The following is a 15,398-nucleotide window of genomic DNA, read 5'->3' on the forward strand; positions in this document are numbered from 1 at the left end:
ACAAAACAAACCAAATTGTAAACAAAGCGAAGCGGTTTGGAGAGAGAGAGAGAGAGCGCGCATATTAAAATCCACAGCATGCAACAAGTTTAACAGCGTCAAATGCGTTGGCTAGAAGAGTGCGCAACGATGCGCTCAACAGTGCCATTTCGAGTAATGCATTGTGCCTGTGCGTTTTGTGTGTGTGTGGATTGTGTGGCCCGGTTAACAGAGACGCTCGCTGTTAACAGTCGTCGCTGTGGACGCGTATTCAATTTGCTGCTGATACTCGGTCGCATCGGTTGTGCGAGCGGGTTTCGTCGTTTGTTTTACTCTCGGTTTCCGTTTCGTATCGCGCGACGCGTCGTCGGCATTCGCGTAAATTTCGAGTTCTGTGGAAAACTCGCATGCCACTAGAAGGCGAGATTTTAGCTGGGAACGCGCGTACCCATGCGAATTTTCGTGCGTAACGTGTGGATTTAGCGGTGTTTAAACGCCATATATGATGGCTGCATAAAAAGGCAAAAAAGAAAGGATTATAGAATTATATATGATTATAGTAAATAGAGTGCCAAAATAAAATACAAAAAAATTCAAATGAAGTGCTAGAGTGAATTTGAAAACGGTGCATCATTTATTCAGTTTTTGGCCAAAGAAGTGAAAACTAGAATTCTGACAAAATGCATTCTAACGCATCTACAAAAATACAAAATGTGAAAATTATAAATAACAACGCGAGTGAGATCAAACAACAACTACAACTACAACAACTACGACGACGACGACACAGAAACAATCAAAATGTCGCCCCAACGTCGCCGGCTGAGCGGCTAAAAATACAACACAACAACGAGAGGAGTTGTGGCAAGCGGCGACAGATGATGCGTCAGCGTCAGCGTCAGCGTCAGTCACCTCCATTGTTGCAGCAGTTGCTGCTGCTGTTTGCTGGATTAAATGGATTAACACAAGTTGCAGCGCTCAAGGGTAAGTCCATATGCACATCCATACTATTATAGTTCACATATCCCTAGATACTTTAATATTTGTTGGTTGAAGGGCAACCCTGCCACATAGAAACTCCAAATATGATTAACTATTTCCGCGCTCTAATGGCCAACAAATCCTTTGTGGAAATGCACACATACATATGTATGTACATATAGTTGCCTTCCTCTCTCACACTCTCTCGATATTTATTAGTGTCATTTGTTGTTTCCATTCTCGTTGCCACATTTGGTGCCTCGCGTTGACTATTTTTGGTTGGGGGACACGAGTTGCAACAACAACAAGAGCAACGACAACGCACCAAACGAACTGAAATTAAGGCAACGCGGCGCGTTTGCTAATGGATTTTAATGCCGCTTTATAGTCGTGTCTATAAGCATAATTCAACTTTGTATTTTTTTCTTCTCTCGTTTTCTGTGTTGTTTTTTTTTTACCGTCGGGGTGATTTGTGGGATACCTATTCTGACTATTATTTCGGGTAGATGTTCTCTTGTTAATAGTGCAACAACAACAAAAACGTTTCAACAAAGATCATATTACATAGCGAAAAGTGATAGATTACTATTCGGACTTCGTTTCGATCGTTTCCCAGAAAGAACCTTTTTTCCTTAGCAAGAGCTTCCTTCTTTATAATAAAACCGATTGCGTTAGATTCCATTTATTTGCCTCTTGCACAACAATAACAAATATCAAAGCGTACATACTTAATAACCAAACAAAAAAAAAAAAACATTAACAAAATAAAATAGTTTGTATTTTGTGGTTGTTGCGGTTTTTACTTGAAAATTTCAAAAGATATTGTCTTCGTTAATAATCATTGCGGTTAGTCGGAAAAATGTGCAACTTCACATGCGCTGCTAATCAGCTCGAAAAATTGTACAAGAAAATTAATGGAAATATTTCGTAGAAAATTAAGCCGACATCTTTTATTGGTTTTCTGTTTTAAAGTAGATCAAAATTTTGATTTTGATTTCGATTTTTATTTAAGATTTTAATGGCAAACAGAATTTATGTTTAAAGTCGATTTGAGTTTGAGTTTTTATTGCTATGCAACATGACATAAAATTGTTGTAAAATATATAAAAAAATTTGTAGTTTTCAAATGCGCAGTGGAAATAGAAATAGTTAAAAAAAAATCCATCAACTTTTAATAACTAAACTGAATATATTTTGTATGCACTTTTTCCATGAAGTATTTATTATGTATCTTAGTACTCAAATAACTTTGGTTAGATAGTATTTTTTATATGTTAGTATATCTTTTGGTATTTTGCGTTTTCTTAAATTGCAAATATATTTGCTGAAATAACTTTATCTAGATAATTTCCTGTTTTTTTTATATAACTTAGTATTTTTTTAGTATATTAGTATATATGTTAATATTTGACATTGTCTTAAATTACAAATATTTTGCTCAAATAACTTGAGTTAGATAACTTTTTGCTTAGCTTTTTAGTATTTTTGTCATATATTAGCATATATCTTGGTATATTTTTTTCTTTTTGTATAACTTAGTATTTTTATTACATGTTAGTATATATTTTGGTTTTCCGCATTGTCTTAAATTACAAATATTTTGCTCAAATGACTTGAGTTAGATAATTTCCTGCTTTGCTTTTGGCCCTTTTTCCCTATTGCTGCCCACATGATTTAACAATTGAGTGGAGCCAATCATGTGATTGTTGAAATAACATGTTGCAGCCTTTTGCAGCTGCAGCAACACTTGACTTCATTTACATGACTCAAAGGTTGCCCCCAAAAGCGGCAAACTCAACTGCTACTTAGCCCAATTTCGCATAATGCACATGAGATTTTTTTTTTCTTCCCTACAGTCAACACAATCGACAGTCTCTTTTTTCTGTGCTCCTCTCGGTTGGTAATTTTTGCGGGAAAATTACAAAAAAAGGCCAACGGGCAACGTTCGGAAAATTGAGCCGCAGCAATTGTAACACTTTTTTTTTGTTGTACGTTGGTAAAATCTTAACTAGGCAATGTACAAAAAAAGAGAAAAAAATTGTTCATGAAATTCCCTGGAGATAAACTGCACGCCAGTTGCAATTCACCTTTTTCTCTCTCTCTCGGTCTCTCCCTTGAACAGCTTGGCTAGCTGGAAAAACGCTCCCCAGAGTAACATTTATAAGCATTTTGTCAGAGTTGTCGTTGCTTCTCGTCTCGGTGTCAACCCTGGGCAACATGTTGTGTTGAGGGCGACGTTTAGCAGCAGATAATTTTTATGACCCGCTTTGCTGTTGCTTTGATTCGGATTCTGATTCTGATTCTTGAAAGTGTTGCACGCTGCTGCTGCCCGCTGCTGGTGCCACAAGCAGCCAACGATTGACCCACCACCTCGAGATTGGTCATGCCACCAACACAACACCCCGTTCATGCCACACTCTATAGTATAGTATAGCATTTATAGTGAGGGAGCTTTGCTGCCGTGTGCCGTGTTGAGATAATTTTATACAATTTATTATCAACGTGCGACTGGCGTCGCGTGCAACACTTGCCACATGGCTCATCACAGCTTCAACGCGCCGTTGTTGTTGCGTGCTAAATGTTTTCGCTTTTGGGATTGAGAATTCTGTGCAATCGTGAAGTAATCGGAATCACCCCGACCGAAATTCAAATCGTTTGCGTGTGTTTGCTTGTTGCATTAAAAAGCATTTAATAAGCATTACAGATTACACATTTCTACGCAAATACTGAGGGTGTAAAACTCACGTTGCATCAATTTTACGCTAAGCTAAAGACGCCAAAGATACAGCTAAGCCTTTTAACTTTTGATATAGATCGGTTATGGGTTTATCATAGATATTAGAGTATGAGAAAATTTTAAATGGATAATTGTTGATTACTTTATTTTCCAACACTCACATTGATTAGTTAAAAGCTTTTGTTGTCTTAACCAATCTCATAAAAATATTTAGTATGAAATAAAAATAAATTAAAATGTGCCAAATTGATTTGTATGGCGAAATGTTTTATAAGACTGCTGAGTATTTAACCAGGCAAACTTTTTAAACTAAGAAATCACTAGAGCTATTAAACCGAAATATGCAAGATTAGTTGGCAATTTTTTACGAGTTCGCAACTCTACAATTAACAATTTATGTTTCATAAAGTTTATGATGCTGTAAAAGAATAAAGAAAGTAATTAAAAAATACCAGCTATACATTTTCAATTAAAACGTAGTCTGAAAATATACCAAATTTACATACCGAGTGCAATATTCGGTATATTAATATATTCGGTATATTGCTGAAATATGCTGAAAGGCTGATATTGAGTATATTTATATAGTAACATATTCCAAATATACCACAAAATACTTAAAATATTCCGGAGGCTAATATTGGATACATTGATATAGTACTATACTTAAAATATACCGCAAATACTAAAATATACCAGAGAATGGGTATGTTTTAAATGTATTATTTTCAAAATATACTAGATTTTCAGTTAAAGCAACTGAGGATGCAACCCGATTGCAGTAGGCGTTTTTTGCTTTACACAATTATTTTTTAATATCTTGTTCAATTTTTCTCAAACAAATGTTCAGGCATCCTAAATACTGTTGTTATTATTGTATGTATCACAAAATCTAGCTTAAAAACTAAGCTTAGATTTTAAACAAGCTCTGTCAAAAAGGAGATATAATTTCTTTCTCTTTCTTTTAATCTCTGAGATCTTCATACAGACATGGGTAGCGGGTATAAAAAGAATTACAAAACTAACAAATGTTGAAAATTGCTTTGGAATTTCAGCGTATTTTCGATTCGTCTAGTTGCTGTCTGTTATTACTCGTATTTGCTTCCATTTTAATTAAGCGCTAGCGAATACTTCATTTTTTCATCTTCGTTTTGCTGGCAGAGAGTTATTTGATCTGCCGGGGGGGTTACTTTTCAGCTAAATAATAATTAATTATGGAAAAAACAACTAGCGAGTGGAGGCAAGCAAAGCAAGTCTCTCTCTCTCTCTCGATTCGCAGTTCTTTTCAAGCGCCAAGTTTTGCCTACGCAAATACGCAAGAGTTTTGCTTCCTGGACATGGACGTGATTCTGGACATGGACATGGACCAAGCGACCGGCTGCAAGTAATTGCAACAACTCTTTCGGTGTGTGTGTGTGTGTGGCAAGTCGCCTTTTGTTGTAGTTGGACACAGCTTTACATAGCCGTGGGTTTATTTTTTGCATGTCTTTCTTGAGCTTTGCGATATTAAAAATAAGGAAAAAATTAAGCCTGGCAGCCGCGTTAAATGCAAACTTGCAGCCGCTTTTCTGTCTCTTTTGCTGTTCACTATTTTTTTTTACTTTTTTGGTTGCCCAAATGTTGCACACCGTTATGGCAGTTGGCGTTCAAGTTTGCCACATTTTTGCATGCAACGAGAAACGCTCGACAAAAATGGGTTTTCTTTTCTATTTTTTTTCGGGGCAAAGAGAAGGCGTTGCTGTTTGTTGCTGCTGCTGAGGCTGCCGCCGCTCACAGCTCGAAGCGTTTTGGCGAGCTGCTTTCAAAGTTGAAAGGTGATGTGGCAGCTAGATTTATGCTAGCTTATAACGGGAGTAGCTTGCAAACACACACACACACACTTCCACATAAAGCAAAAGTTTCCCAGCTGCATTTCTCAATTTTTCAGAAGAAAGACTTTCAAGTTCTCAGAGACTTCTCGAACTGATCTTAATCGGTATCGGTTTCGGTATCGCTTGTTATCTGCAACTCAATTTTGTACATCAACAACAACAACAACAACATTTCATCATCGCTTAGCCAGTTATGTTTTCTTAGCTATTTTGTTTGCCATTATTTAGTATCTAGATATTTGTATTTTTTTCTTTGATTGAATGCCTCAGCATAATATTGTCTGGCTTTTTTTTTGTGTGTGTGGGTTTTTTCTTGTTTGACCTAAGCTGACTTGCAGCAATTTTGTTTAGATCTTTGACTTGTGATATATTTATTACATTTTCGGTCGCCCACATACCTAATTTCAGCTGCCGCAATCCGATAAGTGAATCACAGTATAAATATTTCTTTAATTTTTAATACTGCATAATTTTGTTGCTGTCTTGATTTTTGATAATTTATAGAAGTATTTCAAAAGAGAATTAAAGAGTTTAAAGAGTTGTGTGAATTATTTGAATTATAGAATAAATGTGAATTAATATTGCACAATACAAATTTGACTAAAATAAAAAACATTATTCTCGATTTTCAATGGGCAAAAAAGTATGAAAGAAAGAAATGTAATCTAACCATTTGCAATAAAACAATAGTTTCAAAACATACCAAATTTATACTGCAAAAATACTAAAATATACAGACGGTTATATTTGATATATTGATTGATTTATGCACTTCAAATATACGGAAAGATATATTTGGTATAAAGAACTACGAAAATATACCAAATTCTATACTTTGTATATTGGTATGGAACTACATTCAAAATATACCACAAAATACTAGAATATACCGAACGACATACTCGATATGTTGATATAGTACAACCTTGAAAATATACTGAAAAATTGATATACTACCACTTTCAAAATATACCATAAAGTCAAAAATATACCATTTTCTCAACTAAAGCATTTGCTAGTAAACTGAGCAGCTGTTTAACTTGAAATGCATCTGCATTTTTCATGCTCGCTAAATCTAATCAGAGTTGATATCTGTCGAGATAATTTCAGGCATAATTTCGCTCAGCTGAAAACTCATTTCCGCGGGCACCACAGAAAAAAAAGAAAAGAAGGAAAAACAGACGCCAAGCGGCAGGTAAAAGATGCGCCAAAAACTTGTGAGTAGGTTTTATGTGTGTGTGTATTTGTGTGTGGCTGGCTGTCAAGGAGATAAAACCAGAAGATTTGCATATTTGCACTTGATGCAGTTGAAGTTTGGCGATTTGCACGACGTCAGAGGGAGTGAGGGAAGAGTGAGGTAATTTTGCCGGCAGCAAGTTGCAAGTTGCCAGTTGAGAAAGATTTGGCGGCGCTGCCTACGCGCTGACTGCGCCACGAAAATTATGAAAAATTTCAAAAGAATTGCCTTGAGTCATAGTTGGCGACGTTGCAAGTTGCAACCAAGAGAGTGAGAGAGAAAACGTTTATAATTTGCTAACAAGACGATCGACGCGGCGGCGCCGCCGCTGCAACACAACGCAAACGCGACGTTTGTCTGCAATTATGACAAGTTGACAAACGGCTTAATCCTAATCTCTTTTCCCAGACTCTCTCGTAAACTAAACGATTTTGTGGCCAAAATGAAAAGATGCAGCAGAAACGATATTGCCACATGGCATTTAAATCAATAAAAGATGCGGCAAGAGGCACAAGAGGAACGTTTATCGCATTTGTGATATCTAATACCAATGACTAAGACCTCTACCTGCCTCTTGCCACACTCTCTGTGTTGCACGTTCGCGTCGCTCCTCTCCGCTCGTTGAAGTCATCTTCCGCCTCGTCGAGTGCGACACATGCAAATTGGCCATGTTTGAGTGGAAAACAAGTTTGCGTCGGGCTCTCGACGCTGCTTTCTTGTAGTCACCTGCGTAAGCGACAACGACAACGACAACTGCAACAGCCAACAACCAACATTCAACGGCAACGTCGACGACGACGACAACGATCAACGGGCAATGGCCAACAACTTGCAACATGCAAAATTGGACTGCGCTGCGTGCAAATAAGGCTAAAATGGCAACAACAACAAACTCGACTGCTGTTGCTGTGGCTGCTGCCACGCAGACAATCAGCCATAAATCTAAATGACTGTCAACCCAAGCCATGCCACAAACAGCGGCCCACAATGCAACGCCGCGTTGTTGCAACATGTTGCCCACAGACTCGCTGCAAGTTAAGAGAGAGAGACTTGAGCCTAAACTCATTTGCCGCCAGGCTGATAAGACACACACTGAAATATGCCAAGAACTTGATATTGATATTGCGCCGGCATCGCATTTACCATAAATATTCCCTTTCAACTTTGTTTATTATTATATACGAATTGTGGGAGCATTTTAACGACTAGACGAAAACAAAAAAAACAACAGACTCACACATAGTTCCATGAAGCGACTCAACTTGCAGCTTGCAGCGCATTTTAATTTCAATTGAGCCGCAGATGATCAGTTTTGTGTTGACTGGCAGCATTAATAAATAACATCAACATAAATTGAAATGTTCTCAGTGACGGGGACAGCTTAGAAAAATAAAAGTAAGCTTTAAATAAAAAATAAAGGATTAGAATTCTATATGAAGAACATAATTTAAAGACTTGATCGTTTTAGTGTTGAGTTCAGCTTAGAAGAAAATATATATTCTAAAATGTAATATAATAAAAATACTAAAATACTATATGCTTTAATGGAAAGTGAAAAATTCATATAGTTATTTAAAAGAATTGATTGGAGCTTTGAATTCTAAATAAACACGAACATAAATTGAAAATTTTAATTTTAAAAATATGTGAAATTAGTTCAATTTTCTTTAAGAAATATCTGAATGTATTTCGATTAATTTTTCCACACCGCAGTAAATTGCCTGCACTATAAATTAGAGTATTAGGCGCAAGTCTTTTGTTTAACACTCGTTAAATTTGTGAACCAAACTCTCTCTCTAAGCTTATGAGAAACTACTCTGGCTTTCGACACGCTGCCCACGCACAGTGGTCATAAAAACCAAAAACTGGTAGCTTTAAATTCAACTAGTTTTGTCATCGATTTCATTAGTTTTAGTCACAGAGACTCTGTCAAATGGCACTTGAAAATGCAACGCGCAGTTTTCCTTCTACGCGCCAGTTAATTTATTGCACTTTTGTGAGAGGGAAATGCGATAGGCCAATCACTTGAGTGAGTGCAGAGAAGAAGTCGCAGCTCTCCTCTCGATGAGGCATGCATTTAAGATAAGGCGTCACTTGTCGCCGTCCCTTTGGCATTTTCTTTTTTGTCCCCTCACTCCACATTTCCATCGTCATCTCCTAGTTTTTCTCGTTTTTAGCATTATTTACATTTTAAGAGGCAAAGTGTAGCTAGAAGCAGCAGCTTGAGTGACAAGCAGACATTTTATACTTCTTTTTTTCATTTTTGTTTTTCGAGGCTCAAATTACAGCGCAGACATTTGTTTAGAGTGTTGCGCCGTAGAATTGTTTACATTCTTTACTTTTTCTTTACATTTTATTTGTATTTTGTGTGTGTGTGCGTTGTTGTTTTATTGTTCCTGTAAACATTTGCAATAGAGAAAAAGAATCAGAACTGAAGAAAAACTGGAACTGGAACTGGGTTAGGCGGGTGTGGCCTTTGGCAGCGCAAAGTAAATATTTAATTAGTGACGCACCTTGTGGGAAATGGGATTTCACTAGACAGCAGAGACGCCCATGCAAATGTCGGCATTTTGTTCATTTGCCTTTGAGGCATAAAAGATTCTAGGAAAAATCGTTCAGTAGAAATGTCAAGTCATGCAACGCGATCGCTGATCATCTTCCAACATCAACTTCAACTTCCAACTTTATTCTCATCATCTTTAGCTCCATCGCCATCTTCTCTCTGTCTGTTAATTGATTCAGCATGATTTTGTATTAATTGTCAGATCGATTAGAGGCTGATCGTTTATGCGTTTATTGACTGTCTACAGAATTTACGGGCTAATTAGCCATTCAGCCGATTCGCAGACGTGACGCGACTGACAACGAACAAAAATTATTCGCGCATTCTGCTTTATGTCTTCTCTTCTTGCATCATAAATTTACTTTTGCAGTTTTTGGTTTGAAAATTAATTATTGCCACGGCTGCAATTTGTGCGGTTAATTAATCAACTGAAGAATTTGCATGACAACGAACGAGATACAGCAGAAAGACAGACAGTCAGGCAGTCAGGCAGGACAGCTGAGTGATCCTGGATGCGCTCAACAGATTGATGTCTGCTTGCTTGCCACATCGCGTGCAACTTCATCGTCGTCTTCATCTCGTCTTTTCGTATCTGTGGCAAATCTCTCTCTCTCTTCGTCTGAACCCAGCACGATCATTAATAAACCGCTGTGAGCTGTCAATAAACATCAACGTCTTGAACGTCTTTCGAACGTCGAGATTGGCACAAGAGAAACGAGTGAGAAAGCTTCAGTGGAGTGTGCTCGACTGTAAGATACCCGCTACACTTTTTTGTTAACAGCTAAACAGTGCGTTATTCTTCTTAAAATATACCAAATTAATGTACTACAAAAATACTAAAATATTATAAATACAAATAGCTCGGTATTATTCTTAGATTATACCAAATTTATACACCACAAATATACTAAAATGTATAAATCAGAGCAGAAATATTCTTAAAATATGCCGAATTAATATACCATAAAATACTAATGTGTATTATTCTTAAAATATACCAAATTAATATACTGCACAAATATTTTAAAAGTTAAAATCAGAGCATTATTATTTCAAAATAAACCAAATCAATATACCACAAAATACTAAAATATATACAAACAGCTTGGTATTATTCTTAGATTATACCAAATTAATATACCACAAAAATACTAAAATATATCAAAACAGTTTGGTATTATTCTTAGATTATACCAAATTAATATACCACAAATATATTCAATTATACCAACGATTATTTGTGGTATATTGACATTAAAAAATACCAGAGTATTAAAATATACCAGATTACCAGCCAATTCAACTTTAGACGAAGCTGCTTCCTTCTGCCTTTTCCACAAAGTTATAATACCCTTCTACCCTAGGGGTAACGGGTATAAAAAGAAAGAGATAATAGCAAGAGGCAGCCACAGTCAACTTGATGATCTTTGTGCAGTGATCTCTGCGCTTGATCTGCGCAGCAAGAAATTGACATTTGGCTGACACTTGCGCTGTGATTTGGCCACTGGTGACAATTGGCTTTTGGCATTGATGGCTCAATTGCACACAGAAAAACTCATTGCATGGGGTTTTCTTTTCTTTTTTTTAGAATGTTGTGTAAATATTTAGAGAGCATAAACATTCCCAGGCTCTGTAAACAGAACGATCATAATTGCACGACAACTGCAACAAAATGCTACATGTCGCTTTATAAACAAAAATTCAATAATGCATAAATAAGACAGCAGAAGGAAAAAAACAGCGAAGGTAGAAGCTGCTGCCTGCAACACAAAATAATGATGATGAAAATGTTGCACATGTTGACGACGACAACGACAACGAGTCAAGAAGGAGGCATGAGGCATCGCGGCATCATCATCATCGTCGTCGTCCAGGCGGCTGACAATGATGAGGCATGATGACAGACCAACAAATCGAAGGGACCGCGCAATGTAGAATGCGCCCATATCCAGCTGCTGAAGAGGAGGAAAGAGAGAGGGTTACGAATGCCGCCTGCAGCCAGAGTTGCCACGTTTATTGTTGTTGTTGTTGCTGTTGTTGCTGATGGTGGTGGTGGCAATCGTCATCGTTACCGCAACAGTGGAATGTATTGTAAAACATTCACACAAAAGCGCAATATCCAAAGACCCAACTAAGGGTAAATTCAAGCGTGATCTTTGCATTTATTTTTTGCTCCTCATCCTCGACTTTTCGTTCAGTTTATGCGTAACAGCTGTTTGCGATGTTCAGCAATATAGATTTGTGTATTGAATATGGAAGTTGTCAATCAAAGAAGAAAAGTGTGACAGCTTAGGAAATGCATTTGATTAAAGTTAAACTGCCCTTCGATTTTCAAATAGAAGTAATTCGAGAAATAGTTTTATATGACTAAAAACAACTGTTGAGATCCGCTTTGGCTGACAATTTGGTATATTTTGCACTCTTTGGTATGTTTTGAGTTGTTGAGTTGTATATTGATGAACCAAATATAAGTTTCGATATGTTTTAGTATCTTTCCTTGATGGTAAATGAAAGATTGTTTAAATATTTCATTTCATGTACTGTACTAGTTATAATTTCAATATATTTCTGGCGGTTATCTTGAACACATTTTGTCGCATCATAATCAAAGGAAACTTTTCCAGTAAACGCGTGTTAAATATTACAAAGAAGTTAGTTTCTTCTAAGGAATATCCATCTATGAAATATAATATAAGAATTTGTAGGTTATAAGCTATTCTAATAAAAAAACCTCTAAGGAAACAAAACATAAGAATTTATAGAACTAAAATTTATGACGAGGTCTTAAAATGTTTAAATTCGAATTAGTATAACTAAAATGTATAACAAGAAACCTTGCTTGATTATATATTTGTTAATATAAAATTTATTTTACACCTGTTTTGCATACTATGCAAAAAGCAGTCACAATTTGAATATCTTTGCTGCATTTATTTTTTATGACTTCCATCAAACTGACAAACTTCCCTTAAAAATGCTGCAATACTGTGTTGCTATGTTAACTTAATTCCTTTTGCCATAAAAGTATTAAAACACATTTAACACTCATCTGGCAACATTTTCGTGATTCACTTCGTTATTTTGCCGTCGCGCATAAACGCAACGCAACAAAAACAACAATATGAGAGCAGCAATTCCCTGACCCTGCGAATCACTTTCCATGTGTCTGTCTGTGCCCCTTTGTTGCCCCACCCCCCGCCTCCTACCATAACATCAGAGTGTCTGCCGTCGGGCAGAAATTAATTTTTCATAATTTTTTTGCGCCCTTTTTTTGCTGTTGCTGTTGCTGTTGTTATCGCAACTTGTTTCCCTTTTTCGCGTGGCATGACTCGGCTTGCTTGCAACAATGTTTGTTGCCCATTTATTGTCAACGGGCATTTGGCAGTCGCCTGCCTGGGTCAAGGTTGAGGGTAAACGAGGGAACAAGCCATTGATGGTCTTTATTAAAGTTTATTGTCAAATGCGCAAAAGACGCTTAAGTGATTTTTATGGCACTTTAATTGGATCTAGGAATGGGCCCAAGAAGAAGCCGCTTTTGAAGCTGTGGCCCCGGCAAGAACTTGCCAACTAGCCAACGAGGCATGCGGCTTAATTACTCACGGTAGCCAAAAGGAAATGGAGAGAAAAAAAGGAGGAAACAAAGAGGAGAAACGATCAAGGAGGTGACTCTGGGGCGTGTCGCCGTGTTCTGTTGCGTTGCGTTGTTGTTGTTGTTGTTGTTGCCAGTTGACAGAATGACGTGACAACATGCAATGTAAATCGTGTGACACGATGAGCGAGCTCCACACCGAAAACCCAAAGGGGTTAATGTATAAATTAAATACAAGTCACACTCTCTGCTCATATCTCTATTAGGCTGCAGTTGTTCAGATACAGATGCAGCTCAAGATATTTCTGCAGATACAACTGGGCAGATAAAGTGTCGTCGTCGTCGTCGTCTTCTGTTCAACAATGCTGCATAAATTGTGAACGCAGCGGGAAGAAAGAAAAAAAGGAAGAGGCACAGGGTCAGAGAACGTTGTCGTATCGAGAGGAAACAATGAAAAACCGAAAAAAATACAATGCGTAGGGGTCAGCAGGAAACAGCATCCAGATCCCAAGAAGAAGTTGCATTAAGTTGGCTTAGCAAAATTTTCACGCTTACCTGCATCCACACAAAAGCGAGGAGATAGACTGCGACAACGAGAGCAGCTCCTGAGCGGGGAGCGGAGCTCAGCTGAAGCGGCTTAAACGCAGCGCCCAAAAAGCAATAAGCAACAATTTCGTAGAAGCAAACGAAAAAACACGAAATGAAAGAGAAAAAAAGGGAAGCGAAAACAAAAGGCCAAAGTTGCCAAAGTTGTATAATTTCGCATTGGCAGGAATAATCCCACACAGAGTCAGGTAAAACCCACACACACGCACACCCAGCTACACACACACACACACACTCGCACACACACATGCGTTTGTTTAATGCCCGCAACTACAAATAAATGTCTATACGCAATTGCAAACTGCGAAACGCAAGCAAACAACTACAACAGCAACAACAACACTAAATCCAAGCGAAAAAAGTTACAACAACAAAGCACTCCATTTATTTATGATTATATTTGGTGTACCCTGTAACTATCAGAGGGTAAAAGCAGGGCCTTATGTTTATTGATTTGGAATAATAGAAATATATCAATTTTACATTTGCAATTGAACAAAATTTGAAAAGTAACTATCATTTCAAAGGCACTATTTGTAATGCCTTTTGAAGTTGATATATATTATATATAATAAATTACTCACCGATCGATGTATCATCATCTGAAAAATATATAAAAGTTTATTAGTTAAAAGAAAATAAAATTCTACAAATTCTTGAACACAAATATAGCTGAAAATATGGCACCTTGAGTAATTATAATAAAAATAAATGAATATAAAAATTAATACAAATATATTTTGTATATTTTTCTGTAACATAAATAACCATTCTAATGTAATTTTGTACCCAACATAAAATCAATTTTCACTTTATGGTATATTATAAATGTAGAAATATATCGATATTCCACATATAGCCTTCGGTATGTTTTAGTATTCTTAGAGTATGGTATATTATGAATGTAGTACTATATCAATATACCAAATATAGGCTTCTGTATATTTTAGTATTCTTATATATTTTAGTATTTCTATTCTATGGTATATTACGAATATAGTACCGTAACAACATACCAAATATAGCCTTCCATATATTTTAATACATTTACAGTATAATTTTGGTATCTCATTGAGCATCTGTTAGAGCATCTGTTAGTCGTGCAACGCGCAACTGTTGCGCACTTCTTTGTTTGTTCTTTTTATTTTTACGTGGTCAGTGGCCCAAAGCAGCTGCTTTTGATGTTCGGCGAGTGTTACAAATTAAATTTTTGCCCATATATAAAAAGCAAACAGAAGGAGAAAGAGAGAAAAAAACAAATGCAGACCAAAAAAAGTTTGTTAATAAAATTTAACAATTTTCATGCTGCTAAATTTTTATGATTATCTGTTTTTACAGCGTGAATCCAAAAGGCAAACAAACAAACAGACAGACAAAGTAACAGTTAAAGCAATTGCCATTGCCATTTCCCATTTTCATTTAATGTGCAAAGTTTTCCTTAGTTTGCCTCAAAATGCTGCCTAATTGAAGCAACAATGCAAAGGCGGCAAAAATTATTTCAATGGCCTCCAAAAAAACACCGACACCGACAACATTTTCTTCGTCTTCGTCTCTCTCTCTCTCTCTCTCACTCTTTCCCACTCCACATTTTCCACTCAACTTCAAAATGGCCGTCAAATGGTTGCCTGCAGTTTTCCTCGGTAGAAACTTAAGGGACAAGGTCAAAGGCAATTTGTGCCGCCAAATAGAGTAGAAATTTTCTTTGGGTTCGGTTTGGTTTCGGGTATCGAGTTTTCTCGGTTGAATTTCAACTTCTCCTTCTACTTCACTTCTCATCATCGAAGTGCGTAGGTAGAGAACGGAGACGATTAGCTGCAGCACGCTAAACGAATAGC

General features: G+C 36.8%; 1 protein-coding gene across 1 annotated transcript in view; it reads left to right on the top strand.

Moving 5' to 3' along the window:
• Positions 1-268: 268 nt before the first annotated feature.
• LOC117564913 (protein sax-3) overlaps positions 269-15,398 on the top strand; it is a 56,940-nt gene continuing 41,810 nt past the window's right edge. The window contains exon 1 of the mRNA XM_034243867.2: positions 269-963. Coding sequence (XP_034099758.1) covers positions 660-963 — 304 coding nt within the window. The 5' untranslated portion in view covers positions 269-659. The remainder of the gene's footprint in view (positions 964-15,398) is intronic.

Source organism: Drosophila albomicans, chromosome 2L (assembly GCF_009650485.2).
Source record: "Drosophila albomicans strain 15112-1751.03 chromosome 2L, ASM965048v2, whole genome shotgun sequence".
NCBI lineage: Eukaryota > Metazoa > Arthropoda > Insecta > Diptera > Drosophilidae > Drosophila > Drosophila albomicans.